The sequence below is a fragment of the Colletotrichum godetiae genome (genome assembly GCF_030913485.1).
Source record: "Colletotrichum godetiae strain CBS 193.32 chromosome Unknown BDP55scaffold_79, whole genome shotgun sequence".
Taxonomy (NCBI): Eukaryota; Fungi; Ascomycota; class Sordariomycetes; order Glomerellales; family Glomerellaceae; genus Colletotrichum; species Colletotrichum godetiae.
The window spans coordinates 1-18097 of record NW_026851327.1 but is presented as its reverse complement, the minus strand read 5'-3'; the positions used below and the strand labels follow the sequence as shown (position 1 = coordinate 18097).

Below are 18097 nucleotides of genomic sequence, written 5' to 3'. Positions count from 1 at the left end.
AAGCCTCAACCTCAGATTGAGGGACCAAAGTCTTATCCTATCGATCAAAGATTCTATAATACAAAACCACCACCTACGTCTCTTTGGTGTTGCCAGAGTGTTGAGTGATTGTCAGTCGATCACGTTTTCTTTTCTCCCAGGTTCCTATTAAGGACTAGACCTTAGCGTTTATTAATTATTCATGTAGGCAGGAAACCGTGCACTCGTTGCGTTGACCACTTGCCAAAGCAAGCACTTGAGTCTTCTACAAATTTAAAGAGTTGCCACTATGGAGAGAAAGCGGAAGAAAGATACGAACGCAAGTTGACAAGACAAAACCGCAAGAAATCCGGGTGGTCTGTGTTGACTCGTGAGCGAAACTGCTATTCTCGGTGGAGTTGTAGCTCTGACATGCCTGTCATCGAAGAGAAAACTCATTCTTGATCACTGCTGAAATGTATCGCCACGCGTATCAATAAATGGCGTCCAACTCAACCTATTCCTATGACGATGACGTTAAAACATAAGGCTTCTATAATGCTGATAGGCTGGTTTGATTATTTCGACGTCTTATTGACATAAAATTGAGAAAGACACGTAATTTGAAGGTATAGTTGTATTACCTTCGAGTATTTAAACCCCAATAAAGTTCCTCGTTTATTGCTACTGGCGTGCATGAACATGAATCATTGCAATCTATGGTTCATTACAGCCCTGGTAACTTTTGTCACTTTCGTCGCTTCTACTGGGCGACAGAACGCCGTCTACTTTCCCAACTGGTATCACAACACTGCTTGCTTGTGTTTGTTTTGGTGCTGATTTCATCCTCAAGGAGTATCTACAGTCGCGATTTCCATCCTCAAATGCTACCAATTTCCGCAATAACGCACATTCTGTACGCTTTTGTTAATATTAAACCTTCAGGAGAAGTGTGAGTTATTTCCCTCATCTTCTGGCCTCGGCTGACAACCCCTGTTGCTGCTCATTCAGATTCTCCGCCGACACATTTGCGGATTTGGAGAAGCATTACTCAACTGATTGTATGGCCATTTCGATGTCCTCTCCGGAATATTGTTGCGGGTCTTTCCGGTCCTAGAACTGACTGGTAGATTAGCCTGGGCAGACACAGGCATCAACGTCTACGGATGCGTAAAGCAACTATTTATCTTGAAAAAGACAAATCGCAAGCTCAGGGTCATGTTAAGCATTGGAGGTGCAACTTGGTCAACCCAGTTTGCCACTGTTGCTAGTAATCCACAGAGCCGCGAGCTCTTCGCCGAATCTTCTGTGATGTTGATGAAAGACTGGGGTTTTGACGGCATTGATATCGACTGGGAATTTCCCCGAGACAAGGTGGAAGCTGCAAATTTTCTACTCTTGCTCCAAGCCGTGCGACGTCGCCTTGACGCCTACGCTGCAGAGCATGCCCCCTCCTACCATTTTCAACTCAGCATTGCGTCATCCGCCGGAAGTGAGAAATACAAGAGGCTTGACCTTGGAGCCATATCGGATATCGTCGACTGTTTTTATCTTATGGGATACGATTACGCGGGGCCATGGAGTGCTGTTACCGGGCATCAGGCAAATCTCTATCCCAGCACCTCAGAAGCGCAGTCGACACCTTTCTCGACAGACGTTGCTGTCTCGGACTACGTAGCCGCGGGTGTGCCTAGTCACAAGATCATACTGGGTATGCCGTTGTACGGCCGCAGCTTCTACAACACCACTGGCCTAGGCCATCCGTTTTCAACGGTCGGGGCAGGATCATGGGCAGCTGGCGTGTGGGACTACAAGGTTTTACCACGACCTGGAGCCCAGGAGGTTTATGATCCGGCCGTAGGCTCATCGTACAGCTGGGACTTCCGTACCAGAGAACTGATCAGTTACGATAATCCATCGTCAATACGAAACAAAGCTGCCTTCATCAAATCGAAGGGCTTGGGCGGAGCGATGTTTTGGGAGGTCAGTGCAGACAGAACAGGAAACGCTAGCCTTGTCAAAACGAGCTATGACTATCTCACTAAAACCAGTGGCATTGACTCGGAAGAAAATTTGTTGAATTATGCTAACAGTCGATACGCCAACCTCGCAGGCGGAATGGTGACCGGTTCCGGGCACGGTACATAGCTTGATGGATTGTGCGTAGGGTATCATCTGCGCCTTCTTGTGAAGCGTTGGAGGATCAATGTATCAAAAACACGGCTGATGGAAATCTGCAACATGCATTGTTTCTCAGCCAACGTAGTTCGAGATGTCGGGAAGTAGATTACTCCTGTTCCCTGCCTGTCTTTCGTATCGGTGATTTGTTTACCAAGCTAACGCGTCGACAAAACTGGCGAATTGTCGAGTAATTAATTATCCTGTCATTCTCAATCGAGACTTGCATTAATATGCGTATATTCGTATACTTACCGATGTCATGTTTTCCAGCTTCTGTTACTCGGGATATCGTCTACCTAAATGACGCGTCCCTCGGGCTATTCCAGTCGTCAGGCTGTATGCGAGTAAGTGGGATCGACGTGATAGCGCACGTGACGAGTAGATTCAGGTGCGCTGGGTCATGCCTGTTTCGTGGCAGATACCGCCAGGTCATAGACTTCACGAAAATCGTGGTATTTACAACATGTTCATGAGCATAGGAATGGGACTACACCGACATCGGCACTCTCTGATATTCAACCAGTCTCATTCTAATGCGAAAACTCCGCACTAAAAATCACGTCGATGGCTGGCCCCCACCCCCCCTAGCTTGAGCGAGTACGACAGGGCCGATGAAGTGTTATCTGGATGCTGCGTTTGCCGCCGCCGTCTGCATGGAGTTTGCACGTTAATCGATACGACGGCGAAGTCAAGGATGGACCGGTCACGGTTAGCAACAGCCTCCTCAGGTCTCTACCGGCCGCAGCTGTGGGTCACGGCATGCGCCGGACTGCGCTGACCCAGTGACGCTGTGGAAGACGCATATTTCGGTGATTTTGGAACATACGTTAGGCAAATCGCCCCAAAGACCATCCCGCTCGAGCTTGCGAAGAACAATAGTGGAAAGAAAAGGGGCTGAGTTGTCGATAGTGATTGGATGTGCGGGTACCGTTGCCGGCCTCGTCCATCAACTGACCGTTATCCCATGTACTCCACTCATGTGCCATGATGCATGCGACGGGGATCCTTGGTCCTTACTCAAGCGCACTCGCGAATCAAAGCCGATCTGCGTAGGGGCAAAAACAACAAGGACAAAAATAACAAGGCTAAACATATTTGCCACTGGTCGCTGTGTATCCACAGCGTGCGTACAAAGGGCCTCAAAATCAACAGTGTCTTCCGGCCCTTGATAAGCGTTGGACGTAGAAGCACGCAATGGCCTGTTTCTTGTCCTTCCAATTTTGGATTGGGCAAATAATCCTTGCCTCGACTACTCCGGGGACGCTTCTCCGGCGATAGCGGTCTAGCTACGTCTATAAACACCCTTCACATTCGTGTAGAAATCATGACAGGGAAGCGCATCGAAGAGCTCACAGCTTGAATAAGCTTCTGGGAGTGCAAGGCCCCCGCTGATTGTCGGATAGAACAGTGGAGGGTTCTGATGGTCCTTCGGCACCCGGGGTGGGGCTCGATGGAAGGAGCTGACGACGCGAGTGGTCTGATCAGACCTCGAGGTGACCGACGTCAAGTTTGACGACAAGCAATAGGGAACCCTGCTCACTGAACCGCCGACGGCCTGCAGGTTTTCCAGCCCAGCACAAGTGGGGTCGGAAGCGCTGCTGTCAAAGTTTGTTGCAAGGAGGAGACAGGCTAGTAGCAATCAGGCCAGGCCGCAAAGCGGCACAAGGCGAGCAGCAGAATGGTCGGTCACACACTCCCCCCCCACCCCCGGCCCCCCCTTCTTTTTTTCTCCCACTCTTATTCTCGGTTTGAAAAATTGCACAGTTGGCCGCCAGCGACCAGGACAATAGGATCCGCATGCAGTCATCTGCCTAGGATATTGAACGTCAATTTTGGTAACAGCCATAACCGCTCGACCGCAAAGGGTTCGCCGATGCTATGTAGTACGTTACTTGTCGCTCTTCGATGAGGAAGCGGCGATCGCGCAATGCCCCTTTGCCAGCCAGTTGACACTCGAGTCTTGAAGCGCGCCTGTCGCAGGACCTCTGCTGTCACTTCCAACGGCAACGGTTGTCAGGAGCCCAGCATGACCAGGGCCGGACCCAGTTCCTATACTGTTCCTTTTTTCTCCCTACTATGTATAACGTCGTTCTCCCTAGTGGCATTCCGGCGGCTGCCACGATCCCTGGCGTTGTTGTGAGAGACATCTCGAACCCGCCTTCTTTGCCCTGAACAGGCCGCTTCAACCGAAAACCAGGGCAATTAGCCGACGCGCAGCATGCGCCTGTCGTTCATCGTATCTTTTTGGCGAGTCTCGCGATGAACCACTCTATCTTGCATACAAGTCGTCGGCGAGCCACGCAAATGTCACCCCGCCTGGACGCAAAGACCACCTTCAAAGCCGCGCTGGGGCAGGCTACGCCGCCATCGTTGGTCCCGGAGCTGATACCAACAAACCCCTGCCATAACCTGCGCATGCAACGGTAACTTGTGGCAATCAATTTGCGGCGACCCGCAACAGCACCGCCCCCGCAAGCACTTTCGCCCAACTTGTCAACAGCATGATTTTCCCAGACACAAAGCCTGAAGCCCTCGAGTTCTGTAAGGTGGCCACCGCCATTGTGAAGCCGAAACGGAAATCACAACATCACCAAGTATTGGCAGAACATCGTCGGATTGCGATGACGGAAGGTTGCCCCTGTAGCAGTGCAACGAACCTGAGCTACTTATGTCACTGGCAACACCAAGCTGTTACCAAAGGTTCCTTGACCCTGTCCGACCCACTGCGTGATGAGACGAACGGGCAGAGACTGTGCCCGATACAGCCGATGGCGAAGCGATTACAGAAGATGACCGTACCCGGAAACCCCTGGCGATTGTGCGCCCAAATCAGTGATCTCGATCAAATACAGGTGTTGCAGTGGTTTGGGGCCGCGACACAGGTCTTCGATTCATGGTCCTCGGGACACGTGCAGCTGGTGGTTCTTTGTTGTCCTCCCTGACCACTAATTCCCGACGCAGTGATACGTCTCGTAACCACACTGCACGATGTAACCAACGAACATGGCGTTGACCATGCCATGGCGCACAAAGTTCCAATATGGAAGGAAGCGCGAAATGGGAAAATGGTAGCGATCAGGGAAGAAAAGGTATCCCACCCAGTCTGGGCTTACGAGCGGCGCATTTGTACATGTTTATGCGGCTGTGCGATACACCTGTAACTTGGCCGTTACGGAGGTTGTCGTAACCGCTGGCTCGGCTGGAGGTTTGGGAGGGGGCTCCAGAGACCATGGCCGACGTGTTGATGCATCGGCAAGCGCTCATTCCAGTGTATCGAGACACATCGTACCCCAATCAGGGGACAGATTCATCCGTTCTTTCGTATCAGCCATACCCTTCTGCCTGGCAATCATCGCCATTCTCGAATGGCAATCATTGGCGCAGAGGCCCTTTTCCTACGATCAAGCAGCGCCCAACAGCTTCGAGCCACTCAACCCCGACGCGGTCGATGATGTTTTCTTTCCCGACTATACAGAGCCCAGCCAGACCGAGAAGGAATTCCGGAACCCTGCCTTGGCCGTCGCCTCTAGCTTGACTAAGGCAAGCAGCACGTCGTTGAGCGGTCGTTGAACGAAACCTACGAGGAGAAAGCTGGGAAACAACCCGGGGGGGGGGGGGGGCGTCGAGCGGCGTTTCGGCGCTTCGCGGTCGTTGAAGAAGTCCGCCCTGATGATGAATTTACTCGGTCGAAGCATAAGCCGAGGAATCCTTTCCGGAGAGACATCTCAGGCGATGGAATGGTTAGAGGGGCTGTTGGAAGACGGAGGTGCAGGACGAGAGTATGCAAGCGGAACAGCCGTCAAGGGCAGGACACAGGGGACGTTCGGAGCATAGGCAAAGAAAAAGACGTGGAAAGCCACATAGCGTATCACAAAGACCTTCGACGAACGGAGAAAATGCCGGATCACGCAGAGAGAGGCCGCTCTAGCCGCAGATAGGTTACTCGTTTTCCTCGGCCTGTCTCATTGGTTGAGGATGCGCAGCAGAAATAAATTTACAGATGTCCAAGCCATTAAGGCAAAAACTATTCCGATCCTGTATTCTTTGCTCCAATACGATCACTCTAACATAATCGCAACGAGAGTCACACGCCATAACATAGCCTGTAACACGTCTCCTCGCTTCACCTTTTCACCTTGCACCGCAATCCAGTTCAGTGTCAATAGCATTAAAGGGCCTCACTCAACCATCTTCCAGCGACAGTGACAGCATTACTCCACGTTCATGATGTTTTGCCGATAGGTGCTCGCTTAGCAGCCAGGCAACCTGAATCGGAATAGGCGGGCGTATCGACAGTGGTCGAGTTCTCAATACGGCAGTCAAATGCGCCGAGCGCTGGGACGTGCGCCTCGCCGGGGCGGGTGGGGTTTCCTACCTCATCTCCTCGCAAGCTCCAATCTGTCGGCACCGAGCTGTTGGAGCTGGGACGTCAACGGCCAGTCTTCTGCTTGCGTCCTGTCGACTCATCAAAATACTTCCAGTATCCTTCGTGCGCAGAGTTTCCAGTGCGAGCCTGTGTCATCCGTCTTCTTGTTAAGGCCGAGCGCCAAGCCATAACACAACACAACCGCGTCCCCACCGTTCGTTCTGGATGTAGAAGCCCCTGGCGATCGTGCAACCAAACCGGTCGCCCAAAACTATGCCTTCGCTTCGTTCAGGTGTGGCAAGGGTTTAGCATTGGTCCAGCATTGCGGCATAGGCCATCGATGCCCACTTGCATGCTCTAGTTGGTCCCGAAGAAGCATCTCTACAATGCACGCCGTGCAGACAAAGGAAGTCAGGTGAGAGGCAAGCCGAGGCCATGGACGGCTGCAAGAATAGCTGCGAGACGTCTTAACAGAGCAGTTGCCCTTCGCCAAAATCCAACGAAACTGGTCGCGGATACCATCATTTTGATGGGCAACATCGAAATCGCTCAGCTCAAGGCGCATCAATCTCGACGCTCGCCTTTTGGCTCGGCTTCACCAGCAGGAGCACGACTCGCCCTCCCACATACTTTCTCCCCCGTCTAGTCAGCGTGTCCCGACGCAGTGGTTCATGTTTCCATCATCCTTGCCTCCACGACATAACCAACGACAATGGTATTGCTCAAGTAAATCCACACTAAGTTCCAACACAGAAGCCCATTACGGAAAGGCGGTAGCAATCAAGAAACAGTCGGTGTTCCAGCAAGTTCGGGTTCTCGAGCGGCGCAGGTGGAAGTGTTTGTTGCAGTTGCGCGTTGCACATATAACTTGGTCGCCATGGAAGAGGTCGCAATCAACTTGTGTGACTCAGAGACCAGCAGAGACGCTCATGCACAATGGACGACCGATCGCTAGTACCATGCTCTGAAGTCAGATCACCTGCAAATTGGGCACCAGATTCAGTTCTCCCTTTACGGTACCCTGACCCTTTTCCATCTCAGCCGCAGAGCTTCCCCAGTCAGCATGGCAGCAATCAACATGGAAGCTTCTCTTTCGACAGGACAATATCGGACGGATTTGAGACGGGGAGCCTCGATTTGGCTGGCGATATCGTCTTATCGAACTACACAGACCCTCTCCAATTTGACGAGCTAGTCGTCGACCCATCGTTACTCTCTCATTCAGGCACGGGCGAAGGTGACGAAGTAGCTACCGAACCTCACCAGGATGGTCGATACCACTCTGCCAGGTCAAGCGCGCGGGCATCGCAGAACGGCTCCACGAGGCCTTCGTCAAACTCCCTATGGGCCGATGGATCAAATCGACGTAGCTATCAAAACTCCAGATTTCTGGCGGCTCCCATGCAAACTCCGACGAGCAAGCCACCTAGAAAACGCAGACGTCGCAGAAATGGCAATGAGGGGAGCGCGTACACTGAAGTCATTGAGGCCGATGAAGCGCCCAGATGGGGGTGGGACCAGCGTCCTCCAGAACAGGCACGAGAGGCACCGTGCAACGACGACAACATCGGGCTGGGGAGGTTTGACGATACAACGCAGAGCTGTGTGTCGCCAAGCGACGCCGGCGTTGCTGTTAACAGCTTGCTGGACTTCTTGGGACAGCCGCAGGCAGGCAGGATGATAGCTTCGGATGATTTCGAGGCGGTCGTGAGAATCTGGAGTTTCATACGGAGGATGCAGTAGACGTGTAGTGTCAAGACCCCGGTCACGGCCTGCGGTGGTAGTTCATGGTGGCAAGTCCGAACATAGGTGCCGGTACGTGCGGAGATTGATCGGGAGGAAAACGTCGAAACTTGCGGCGACCTGAGACGTGTTAGGGTTCCTGATTTCCGGCGTGACGGTCGACGGCTGGCTTTGTCTATTCCGGGTCCATTTGGCGATCTTCCATAGCGATGTAGGTGACTCAGCCGCTGTTTCGACTGCTTCGCGATGTGCTTGTTGGAGAGCTTTCTTTATGATGCGGCCTTTCCTGTTGCGTGCTGTTCTGTATGCCGCCCAGCTCTCCTCTGTCTGTCGCTCGCTGTGGTCGCGGCGGAGTCGCTTCGTCTCGGCCAGGATGGCTGCACACTGCTCGTCCCAGCCTCTCCTAGACTTTAGTGAAAGGGTGCCGGTCGGGACCGCGGCTTTGATAGCGGCTGAGAGGGCGTCCATGGTTGTCTCTACATATCTGTCGAGCGCTGCCTTCGTTCTTGGCCTTTGTATCTCTGGCAACGATCCACGGAGAGTCTCGATAAACGTTTCCTTATCAATAGCTTTCCACTTTCGTTTCTCCTCTCGCTGTAGCTCGGTCGCTGTTATGTGCAGCGACGTCGCTATAGGTAGAAGATCGGAGTCATGGTCGATGTTGTTGTCTACTTCGCATCTGATCATTCGGTCAACAAGACCTACAGTAACGAGACAGAGGTCGATAGTTGTCCGGCGGTCTCCTTCTTCGTACGTAATGGTTTCCGCTCTCAGTTGACTCGTGAGGTTCATGTCGTCCATTAGATCTAGAAGCTCGGTTGCTTCGCGGTCCGGCGCTCGGATATCGCTGCCTCCCCACAGCTCATGGTGTAGGTTGAAGTCACCGACGACGATTTGCTCGACGTGCTGGTGTGTTTCCAGTGTCGTTCGTAGCTGCTGTAGGACCGGCTGTCGATCTTCCTCCCGCGGTGACGGGTTGTACACATTATGTAGCACCAGGCTTGTTTCGGTATCGTCATCTGTTGCGATCACCAGAGTGCAGAGGTCTCTGCTGACCTCCCCAAACTGCCAACGAGAGTGGTCGAGCTTCTTGCTGATGAAGAAGCAGACCCTGGCCGGGCCATTCTCCTCGCTCGAGGGGTAGCACAGGTGGAACCGATCCTTGGCCGGATGGTGCGTCGTTGCGCTGTAGGGGTTCCTCCATGGTTCCTGAATAGCAATGATGTCGTAATTATCAATGTTCGGGTCACGGAGAAGTGTCGCCATGACGGTGTCCTTCGATTTTCTTACGTTGTACTGTAGTATTGTGAGTGTATGTTGTGCGTTCATTCGCTATCGTCGACGACGATCTCCATCGCTGTGCTGTTGCTTATCGTCTGCGTGTCTGTCATCTGCGTGTTGGGGTCAAGCGCCTCGAGCGCTCTTCGCGATCGGATAATTGTGCGTCTCGGACGTGTGTTCTCTGCGGCTACGGTGATCGTCTCCTCCGATTCCTGGGTAGCTGTCGGGTTAGGCCTCTTCTGGATCTTCTTCGTCGGGGACCTGCTCCGGCTCGGTCGGTTTTCCTGGGATTGGCCTGGTTCCAATGTCGGCCGTATGGTCCTTGGGTTCGGCCTGGTCCGAGCTTCCGGTCCGAGGGCCGGCGCCGGGGCCGTCTGTTCCGGGTGGTACCTCGACCGTTGGCCGTAGGCGGCCTTAATCTTGGCCTTCTCGCGGATCCTGGTGGGGCATCCGCCGTGCCACGCTTCATGTTCGCCGTGGCATGCGGCGCATTTCCTTGGGGTCGTCGTGTCGCTCTTCGAGGGGCAATCCCGGGTCGCGTGTTCTTGCGCACAGTAGCCGCATGTTGTCGTTGCCTTGCATTGGGTTCCTATGTGGCCGTATGCGCAGCACTTGAAACCCCGACGACTGCTATCGATTTTCGCTCCCTTCGCCTCGTTCCGGGATATGAAAGAGTTCGTCATTACCTTCTCTCGCCAGCGAGCCAATGTACAGCCACTGCAGATGCGAGACTCTACACCTCCTGGTAACCTTGACTCAGTACCTACGTAGCTTAGCAGATATGTCACAATACCAGAATATTTAATAGATACGTTCCAGGTTCAAATCAAAGTCAATTAGGGTTGATTGAGCGCCACGCCTTGTCTTCCAAGTGATCAATGAGCGCAGTAGCTAGCAGTGGCCTCTGGTAGACTGTCCGATCATCCCAAATGAAGAAACCTGTTATTCAGCTATTGCTTCGCGCGTGAGCCAAGTATAATCTCAGCTTCAAAGCCGCACTGTATGCTTTCTCCTGTCCTACGTCCTATGCTTTTCACGTCCAATGCTAAAGCGAACAAGCATTTCTAGTTAGACAAGAACGCTGACATCCTAAACTCTATGCCTTTTTCCTATCAATAACAAGTAGTAATATGGCGCGACATGGGATGTGTTGCTTGATACGCCAGTTTGCTACGTGGCACCCTCACGTCTCCGTAGCACTCTTCCAACACACGGCAAAGAGTACATCGTGAGCATGTCACTCGGGATTTCTTCCCTACTACCTCGAAATAATCAAACAGAGAATTGCAAGCAAGTGATGGTACGACTCTCCATGAAACCATTTTCTACACCAGAATCGATCTCACCAGCTCGTCTGATGGTTGATGCGCTTGGTTCTGGCTCATGTAAAGCTGATATAAAAATTGTTGTCGGAAACCTTCATCCTATTAGCGTCCTAGATCAGTTCTTGAAGTATGTACATGCTCAGCAACATTACTATACGACTCAAATATATAGAATAGGTGAATAACGAGATCGTACGAACGACATGATGACGTGTCTGATGAGATCCTCCGCACTTATCAGTCAACGTCGAGGAAAGGTGGAAAGTTATTGAATGATGTGATCAGTTGATACAAAGGCGTTTCCCTGCTTTGCGTATGTCATCATGAATGTCACTTTCTGTCATTTGACAGGCTGCATTGCTTGCACTAGCGCACTCAGACGTCCTGTTAGTCATTATGAACCACGTCAGAAAACGTGATCGGAACTCTCTGGACTTTCCATGCACAGAATCGAGCGATGGGGCGTGACAATCGCTTACGCCATTATTGGAATAGATAGCCTAGGGTTTCTCCCGTTTGGCCCTCGGCTTACGCCTCTCAAGTCTACATAACGCTGAACGGCTACGATGTTATCCGTGAAAATATGTAGTTCTTCAAACACCGCGACATCAGCTGCAAGTGGGTTTTCTCAACTTTGGGTCCTGAATTTGCTCCCGAAACTAAAATGCCAAGACAGTAGCGTGTTCCAGTCGAGTGGCTTATGCGCCCAATTTTGCGATCCTTGGGCCTTCGCCATTTGGCAACAATCCCAGTGCTGGTGTTCCAATAGGTCTCCCATCTCGGGACTAACGGAGGCATCGTCATGCGACTCCCCATGTCCCGGGTACCCGTATGAGACTTGTGGGGGCAAAGGTCTTTTCAGTTACGTAGCGATTCACAGAGTCGCCTCGCCCGATGATAGTATCACCTCAATGGCCAGTATTCCGAGGCAAACTTCGGTGGAGACGTTGTATGAGACCCGAGTCTGAAGACACACTCATCAAGACAGTAACACAGACGGTCACCGTCACCAAAGGCGGCATTGGAGTTTCGTCAGACGCCCCGAATATCACGGCAACTGCCCTTTCATCGACAGGATCAGCAACGCCAGCTTCCCGCGAGAAACTCAACCGGGCACAAATTGCCGGCATTATTGGGGGAGCCCTCGTCACAACGTTGATAGTGTTAGTCATTGGTGTATGGAGCCTTCACCGGCGACGGACGCCTTTTGAGCAAGATGACCTGAACACAGGCTCCGTCAGCGATCTCACACATTTTCCTGGCAGACTTGGGGTACTGCGTATTACTAATCCGGACTAATGCCTGACTGGGCATGAACTACTCCAATGAGAGTACGAAGACGATGGATTCTCATGACTGTCTCATCAGAACTTGGAATCCTTATACTTGTTCACAAAATCAACGCCGTTGACTCTACGACAATCAGTGATCAGACATGTCTCACGGCTAGCTTGTTGTTTACATGTTGAAGTGTATCAGCTCGGTCTGTATTCATGTTGTTTGATCACTTGACTCGTTTATATTGCATCACGCTTTTAGTGGTTATCGTCATATTTATAGGCGAGTCACGTTACTACCCATGGCTCAGCAGCCTCGGATTGGTTTTGGTTGTTAATCAACTTTCTTTCAGCATGACACGCTACGGAAACTAGTATAGGCAGCGACTGAATCTTCTCTCATGTGTAACTTTAGAGTGGTGACAACAGCTGGCACAGAGTATCCCGATCAGTCTTATCACGCCTAAGAGAATCACACCTAAGAGAAGAGCATTCCGTATTGACAAGGAAAGTAATTACATCGGGGTCTCGATCTCAGCTACTGCCCGACGGGATACGGAATGTTCACTACAGTATGACCCTTCAGAACAGCGGGAAAGCCAAGAATATGTGGACATACTGGGTTCAGGCCGAGAGCAAGGTCTACAATACAGGTTTCGTCGTAACCATACTGACAATCATTCCCCTGCGGAATGTTGTAGAGTTCGTAGTTTTGCGCCACCCAACTAGTAGGCTGAGACAAACATTTACCCAAATACGTCATGCTGTTTGATGCAGACAGTGGCAGCTTACCATGCGAGAGGAGATGAACGCACTCCTCCGCCTCCACAAACTCGTAGTCCATTTCAACCCCACCTCCAGTAGTCGGTGCTTCTAGCGCGGACTTTCCTGTCACCAGATAGTTCCACGCATCGTAGCTGATGTCATACGATCCCTGAGACTCATCAACCTGCAACAGATGGAGGCTTCGAACACCATGCGACACCTTAACACAGATTGCATCACAGTCGACGTCGCTCGGCCAGTACGCTACACGATTGTGGTTTATCTTGCATCCTAGTACCCCAACAGAAGAACCATACAAGGCGTGAGGCTTGATGAACAGTGTATGAGCCCTAGTTGCGGCAACTAAACTGGCCGAGAGACTAACGATCAACGGGAAAAGCATCTTTGTAGGAGATTTGCTACCTGACAGGGCTTGTGTCTTTTATTTATTGAACGCTCATTCTATTAGATCATAAGCTTCGTAAGGGATGAGGCAATCATTTGAGGTGGCTCGACTTTGTCACACCTCTTGAGGCTCAGATTTGCAACTTTAGCGCGTTATCGTCACTGATTTTGCACAATGTAATTACTCGGACGCATTCTTACGTGCTCAGTCATGCTAAGGAACCTTGACAGGGATTGCGCCTCGTTGAAATGCTGGCCAAATGATTATGATCATACCTATCAGTTTGTTGAGCCGGTGTTTTCTCTCGTATAGTACCTGAACATTTGAAACCTGGCGCTGATGAGCTGGTGCGACGGAAATAGAGTAGGAGCAAGCTACAAGTACACGCACATATTATTACCTGATGTAGCCAATCCCTCCCACGATACAGTCACGCAGCTCGAGATCCGATGACAAGACAACTATGGCACATCGGATGACGTTGGAGAGCTTATTTGGATGTAAATACGGATGTCATGGATACACCTCACTAGCGCGAGTGAACTGGAACGAGGAGCACTCATGTTGGCTTTCTTTACATTTCTCTTTCGCTTCTCCTTTTCATTCAGTTTGTCACACATTACGTAGACTACGCCGTTGTTTTGAGCTGCGTTGCATTGGATAATAATTTATCCGTATCTTTCGCATCTCGTACTCTCCTCATGGACCCTCTCTATCCGTTGCCTGGCCGGGCGGAAAAAGCCTGTAGAGTCTACACAGCCGTGATAGTCTCTTCTTGTTAGACTGAGGGACTTAGACCGTGGCGAGCCTGGCCGTTGGAAAACGTCTCACAGCTGAGGCACGGAGTCTCGATAAGCTGATGGGTGTGCTCGGCCTCCGCACTGAAAAGCTCTCCGCGTTTACACAGTGCACCTCAGACCCATGACAACTACATTCGTTACTAAGCTAGATTAGACCACGGACAGCTCCATAGGGCTCCTCGGTGGGTAAACTACTGAGCTTCTACGCGCATGGTTTGACTGTGTCCCTCGCGCGATGAGCCGGCTTCCGCTTCGACCGGAGCGACGCCTGGTCAATCCTCTGCTGAGATTACGTAACACTCGGCCGAAAGGCTGTCAAGGACCAAAAGAGATCAATATTAGTAGCGACGGAAAGACATATCCAGCAATCTATCGCGTGAGTATTTGTATGTTTCATGCGTGTGTCTACGCAGGGCGACGCTTGGACGACGAACGTGTCGCGTTCAATAATTATATCGACTCAATTTGACAGCGTTTGCGTCAACAAGACTCAACAGGAGGCATAAATGACATGGGCCAGCACCAGTCTCACTGAGCAAGGTAGACACGCTATCTCGCCACACCATCAGTCCACTCTACCTAACAGCTGCGAGGTTCAAGGAGTCAGCCCCAACTACTAAGAGTGCGAGCATTACATTTCAACCGTCTCAGTCGACAAGTCTTTCTCACGTGCTCTAGGAAAGAACGTTACGACTTGAGAGTGATAAATACCATCTAGGACTATTTCATCGTACAGTCTTGCCGTTTTATGAGAGACGTAAGGGCTTACTGGAAATGTATTCCAGCATTGTTGTGACGTCTTCGTGCAAGATAATCCAGTCGACCTCTCTCAACCGCGCCAATTTGTGATGCGTCGCAAAGGCACCAACTACAATGATCCCCTGGTACTCAGCGTCCGATCCAGGTCGCTGCAGTACACGGTAGCCGTTGTGGAAAGCGCGGCCGATGGCGAGAGACACCCTCTCTGGGTGTATACCGTCTTTAATCTTTACCCAGCCATTGCATTCGAGCAAGCTGTCTAGCGTATGTTCAGCCAATCTCCAAGGCCCGAGTATGCGGCCCGTGCAGTAGTCGTTCAAAAGGTGGAGACTCAATCTGGTGCTGTCGCGACATAGTCCGATGACCAGTAAGCAATCGAATCGATTTTTGTCCAGAATGCGTTTCGCCTCATACGCTGCGCTGGGGTTCCAGAATCGGGTGACCGGCGTCAAAGCAAACCAGATCTCATCTTCCATCACATCCGCGTCCTTGAGCAGAAAGAAGTCGTCCACTTCTGGGCAATCGAGTTGTGGGGCGGGCTTATCATGTCCCATACACTCAATGACGTGTCTTGGTTCCGCAAGTCTGATCAATGTCGGGTCGGTGCCTGTTGGACTTGGTACGATATAGAACTTGGATCGAATTTGGGGTGCATCATGAGCTGCATTTGCTGCTCGTCGACGTCTTACGAGTTCTCGTGACGGGATGGGCGCTTCCGGTCGCGCAACCATTCGCTGTTCATTTGGTCGCAGGAACGATGGCGGAGGAAAGGTTCCCGCCCCTTCATGGCGCGGGGATGTTTGCGCTCTTTGGAGTCGCCGTGCCTCTGTCAGAACTTTGGCAAATGAAACCATGTTGTTTCTCGACGCTACGCGGTGTGTTTTGTCGCCGGTCAAGATGGTGGGCCTATAGTCCTCAGACTCGATTCGTATGGCTACGTTCGTTAGACATTCTCATCCGATGGACTTGACGCCTACTCCGGCGACTTACTTGATTGGATGGCACGACTTTATGCAGTTACAGGCTCCAGCTTAAGCGACCTTCAGGTGTCTTCGCGTTCTCGTGCAGAAAGGTGAACGATGCAGTCTCCCAGCCTGAATCCGGGCAGCACTGGTTGAAGATAATGGTCAAGTCTTAGTTCTCTAGACACTTTCAGTTGATCCATTTCCGCCTCCATATCCGACCAATGATCAGTGAGGGAGTTGCAGGCTGGTATGGATATTGTATCAGGGTTATTTATTGTGCTACTTATGTACCGGCACTGGCCAAAACTCCCAAACATCAATCTGCAAGGTATGTGGCAGCTAACGTAACCGCGGATTATCGAGAGCGTCATTGTAGTGAAGTCAGCAATCCGCATCTGCTTACTTTCGACGGTAAGAGCAGTTAGTGGTGGGTTATTCAGGAGGTGAACAGTTACGGACATGATAACTGGTACGAAAGGAAGAAAGAGCATTCTGGTAGTGTTAGCCACCGTTCGTTTGCAGTCCAAGCAACCACCTGGCCGACGGTACGCGTTTCGTATGAGACATCCTTGCGCATGGGGCAAAGTTAACGTCAACCTTTGATCAGGGTATTTTCTCGAAACATCGCCTGTCAGCTCGTGACAGGATAACAAATTTTTCGTCAAACAACAACATGGGCGCGTAAGCCTGCGGCGTGGTCTTTGCTACTGCCTAGCCATCTTGGCATTTAGGCTCTAAATCGTTTTTTCCTTACGTCGTTGAACGGGGCAAATACAGAGCATACTTGCAGTTTTCATTGTGGCATTACTCAAACTACGAATTTTCGTTTTTGAGAAGAATCAGCAGTACGATCTATTCACAATCCAACTCAGTGCTCAGGCGCGATAAATATGGCTAACTATCAGAAAGCTGGATCACCCCGTCCCAAGCAATGGAGCTCATCAGGCGATGTCCCGGATCAAAAGCCCAATGATTTCCTCACTGCCTTGGAAGCGCTTGAGCAATAGTGGACTTTACGACATATATTATCGCTACCAGCTTTGGTAGATCAGTGACATGTCCATCTTGACTCTGCACTACGTACCTTCCATCAACTTCCCTCTCGCCTAATTTTTCTTGGCATCTGCTGTTAGTGAATGAGTGAGCCTACCACCAAATTACTAACAGCCGAAAACTCTTCACCTCCCCTTGCCGGAGCCCGCATCCGCGATGGCCTCACAGCCGCCGTCGGGCACCGGACTGATGTCGGCCGACCAAGCCGACCCCGAATCAGGCTCCGGGACACCTCCGGAGCCGAACCCCACCTCAAGAGCTAAGCGACGCCGCGACGCCGAGGCACAGCCGACCCGGCCCAGCCTAACGGGAAGCCAGCTTGATGCCACCACCGACGCCCCTACCTCGGCCGAGGGACCCGCAGCCTCTACCGCATCTGCTCCGAGCGGATCTGCCACAGGGTCCGTCTTGACAGCCCTTGCAGAAGAAGCTAGACAGTACGAGGCACGGAAAGACGTCTTTCTGACCATTGCACGGTCCGTCGACAGCGTTGTCGCCAGCTTTGACGGTTCTAGAAAGCAGATCGCGAAAGAAGCCACTGCCTATGTCATTCAAACCCTCAAGAGACTGATCAATCACGAGACAAGCCCAATAGCGGCCCGGAGTTGGGCGGCTGTCGTCGCACCGATGGCGGGCAACACCACTGCGGCGACCCGGAGCGGCCAGAGCTGCCAGAGCTCTGCCCGCCCGAAGGCCACACTCCCCGCCGAGGATCAGCCGCAGGCGCAGCCGAAGGAGGACCTCCGCATCTTTGCCCGCGTCCCGGAAGAAAGCTTAGCGGCCGCTCGGAAGATCGCACCGTTCGCCGTACGACAGATCGTCTGTAAGGCCGTTGGCCTGGGGCTAGCGGACCTTCCCCACGTCTACCATATCAGCACAGGTTACTCTCTGAAGCCGCGAAACAAGCAAATACAGGAAAGACTACTTGCAAGTAAGGCAAAGCTGGCGGAATGCCTCGGCGCCCACCAGGTCGAGACGCCTATCAAGTGGTACACTTACGTTGTGCCGCGATGCCCAACAAAACTACACAGCATTGGCGGGGACGTCCTGGACCCAGCCACACTCGTTGAAGATGAGGTCTTCGCACAGACAGGACAGAAGCCTGTCCTTGCTCGACCGTCCCGCCTTGGGCCCAACCCAGTCACGAACGAAATATCTTGGCTCATATCATCACATCAGAGGTCACGCCCTTCAGGCTCTTCAACCAAAGCGGCAGAT

General features: G+C 51.8%; 5 protein-coding genes across 5 annotated transcripts; 2 read left to right on the top strand and 3 right to left on the bottom strand.

Annotated features, from left to right (window-relative positions):
• Positions 1-842: 842 nt before the first annotated feature.
• BDP55DRAFT_698604 (endochitinase) lies at positions 843-2106 on the top strand (the record flags this gene model as incomplete). Its single annotated transcript, XM_060577791.1, has 3 exons — positions 843-910; positions 970-1019; positions 1094-2106. 3 exons carry the CDS (start codon positions 843-845, stop codon positions 2104-2106), a joined length of 1131 nt encoding a protein of 376 aa, XP_060422812.1.
• Positions 2107-7441: 5335 nt separating this feature from the next.
• On the top strand, positions 7442-8248 carry BDP55DRAFT_638154 (uncharacterized protein; the record flags this gene model as incomplete). The annotated part of the gene is made up of 1 exon (XM_060573076.1): positions 7442-8248. The coding sequence occupies one exon, from the start codon at positions 7442-7444 to the stop codon at positions 8246-8248; it is 807 nt and encodes a 268-aa protein (XP_060422811.1).
• A 4174-nt stretch (positions 8249-12422) lies between these two features.
• Positions 12423-13299, bottom strand: BDP55DRAFT_594802 (uncharacterized protein; the record flags this gene model as incomplete). The annotated part of the gene is made up of 1 exon (XM_060570970.1): positions 12423-13299. The coding sequence occupies one exon, from the start codon at positions 13297-13299 to the stop codon at positions 12670-12672; it is 630 nt and encodes a 209-aa protein (XP_060422810.1). The 3' UTR covers positions 12423-12669.
• A 1366-nt stretch (positions 13300-14665) lies between these two features.
• BDP55DRAFT_720934 (uncharacterized protein) lies at positions 14666-16031 on the bottom strand. Its single transcript, XM_060578487.1, has 2 exons — positions 15857-16031; positions 14666-15795 (listed from the first exon to the last, which is right to left on the bottom strand). Exon 2 carries the CDS (start codon positions 15713-15715, stop codon positions 14849-14851), a length of 867 nt encoding a protein of 288 aa, XP_060422809.1. The 5' UTR covers positions 15716-15795; positions 15857-16031; the 3' UTR covers positions 14666-14848.
• On the bottom strand, positions 15810-16595 carry BDP55DRAFT_404668 (uncharacterized protein). Its single transcript, XM_060567323.1, has one exon. The coding sequence runs from the start codon at positions 16315-16317 to the stop codon at positions 15904-15906; it is 414 nt and encodes a 137-aa protein (XP_060422808.1). The 5' UTR covers positions 16318-16595; the 3' UTR covers positions 15810-15903.
• Positions 16596-18097: the final 1502 nt, after the last annotated feature.

What these genes read in the sequence shown, in the direction of transcription:
- BDP55DRAFT_720934 (XM_060578487.1), bottom strand. Translation starts at nt 15,715, where the DNA reads ATGGTTTCATTTGCCAAAGTTCTGACAGAGGCACGGCGACTCCAAAGA.
- BDP55DRAFT_404668 (XM_060567323.1), bottom strand. Translation starts at nt 16,317, where the DNA reads ATGCTCTTTCTTCCTTTCGTACCAGTTATCATGTCCGTAACTGTTCAC.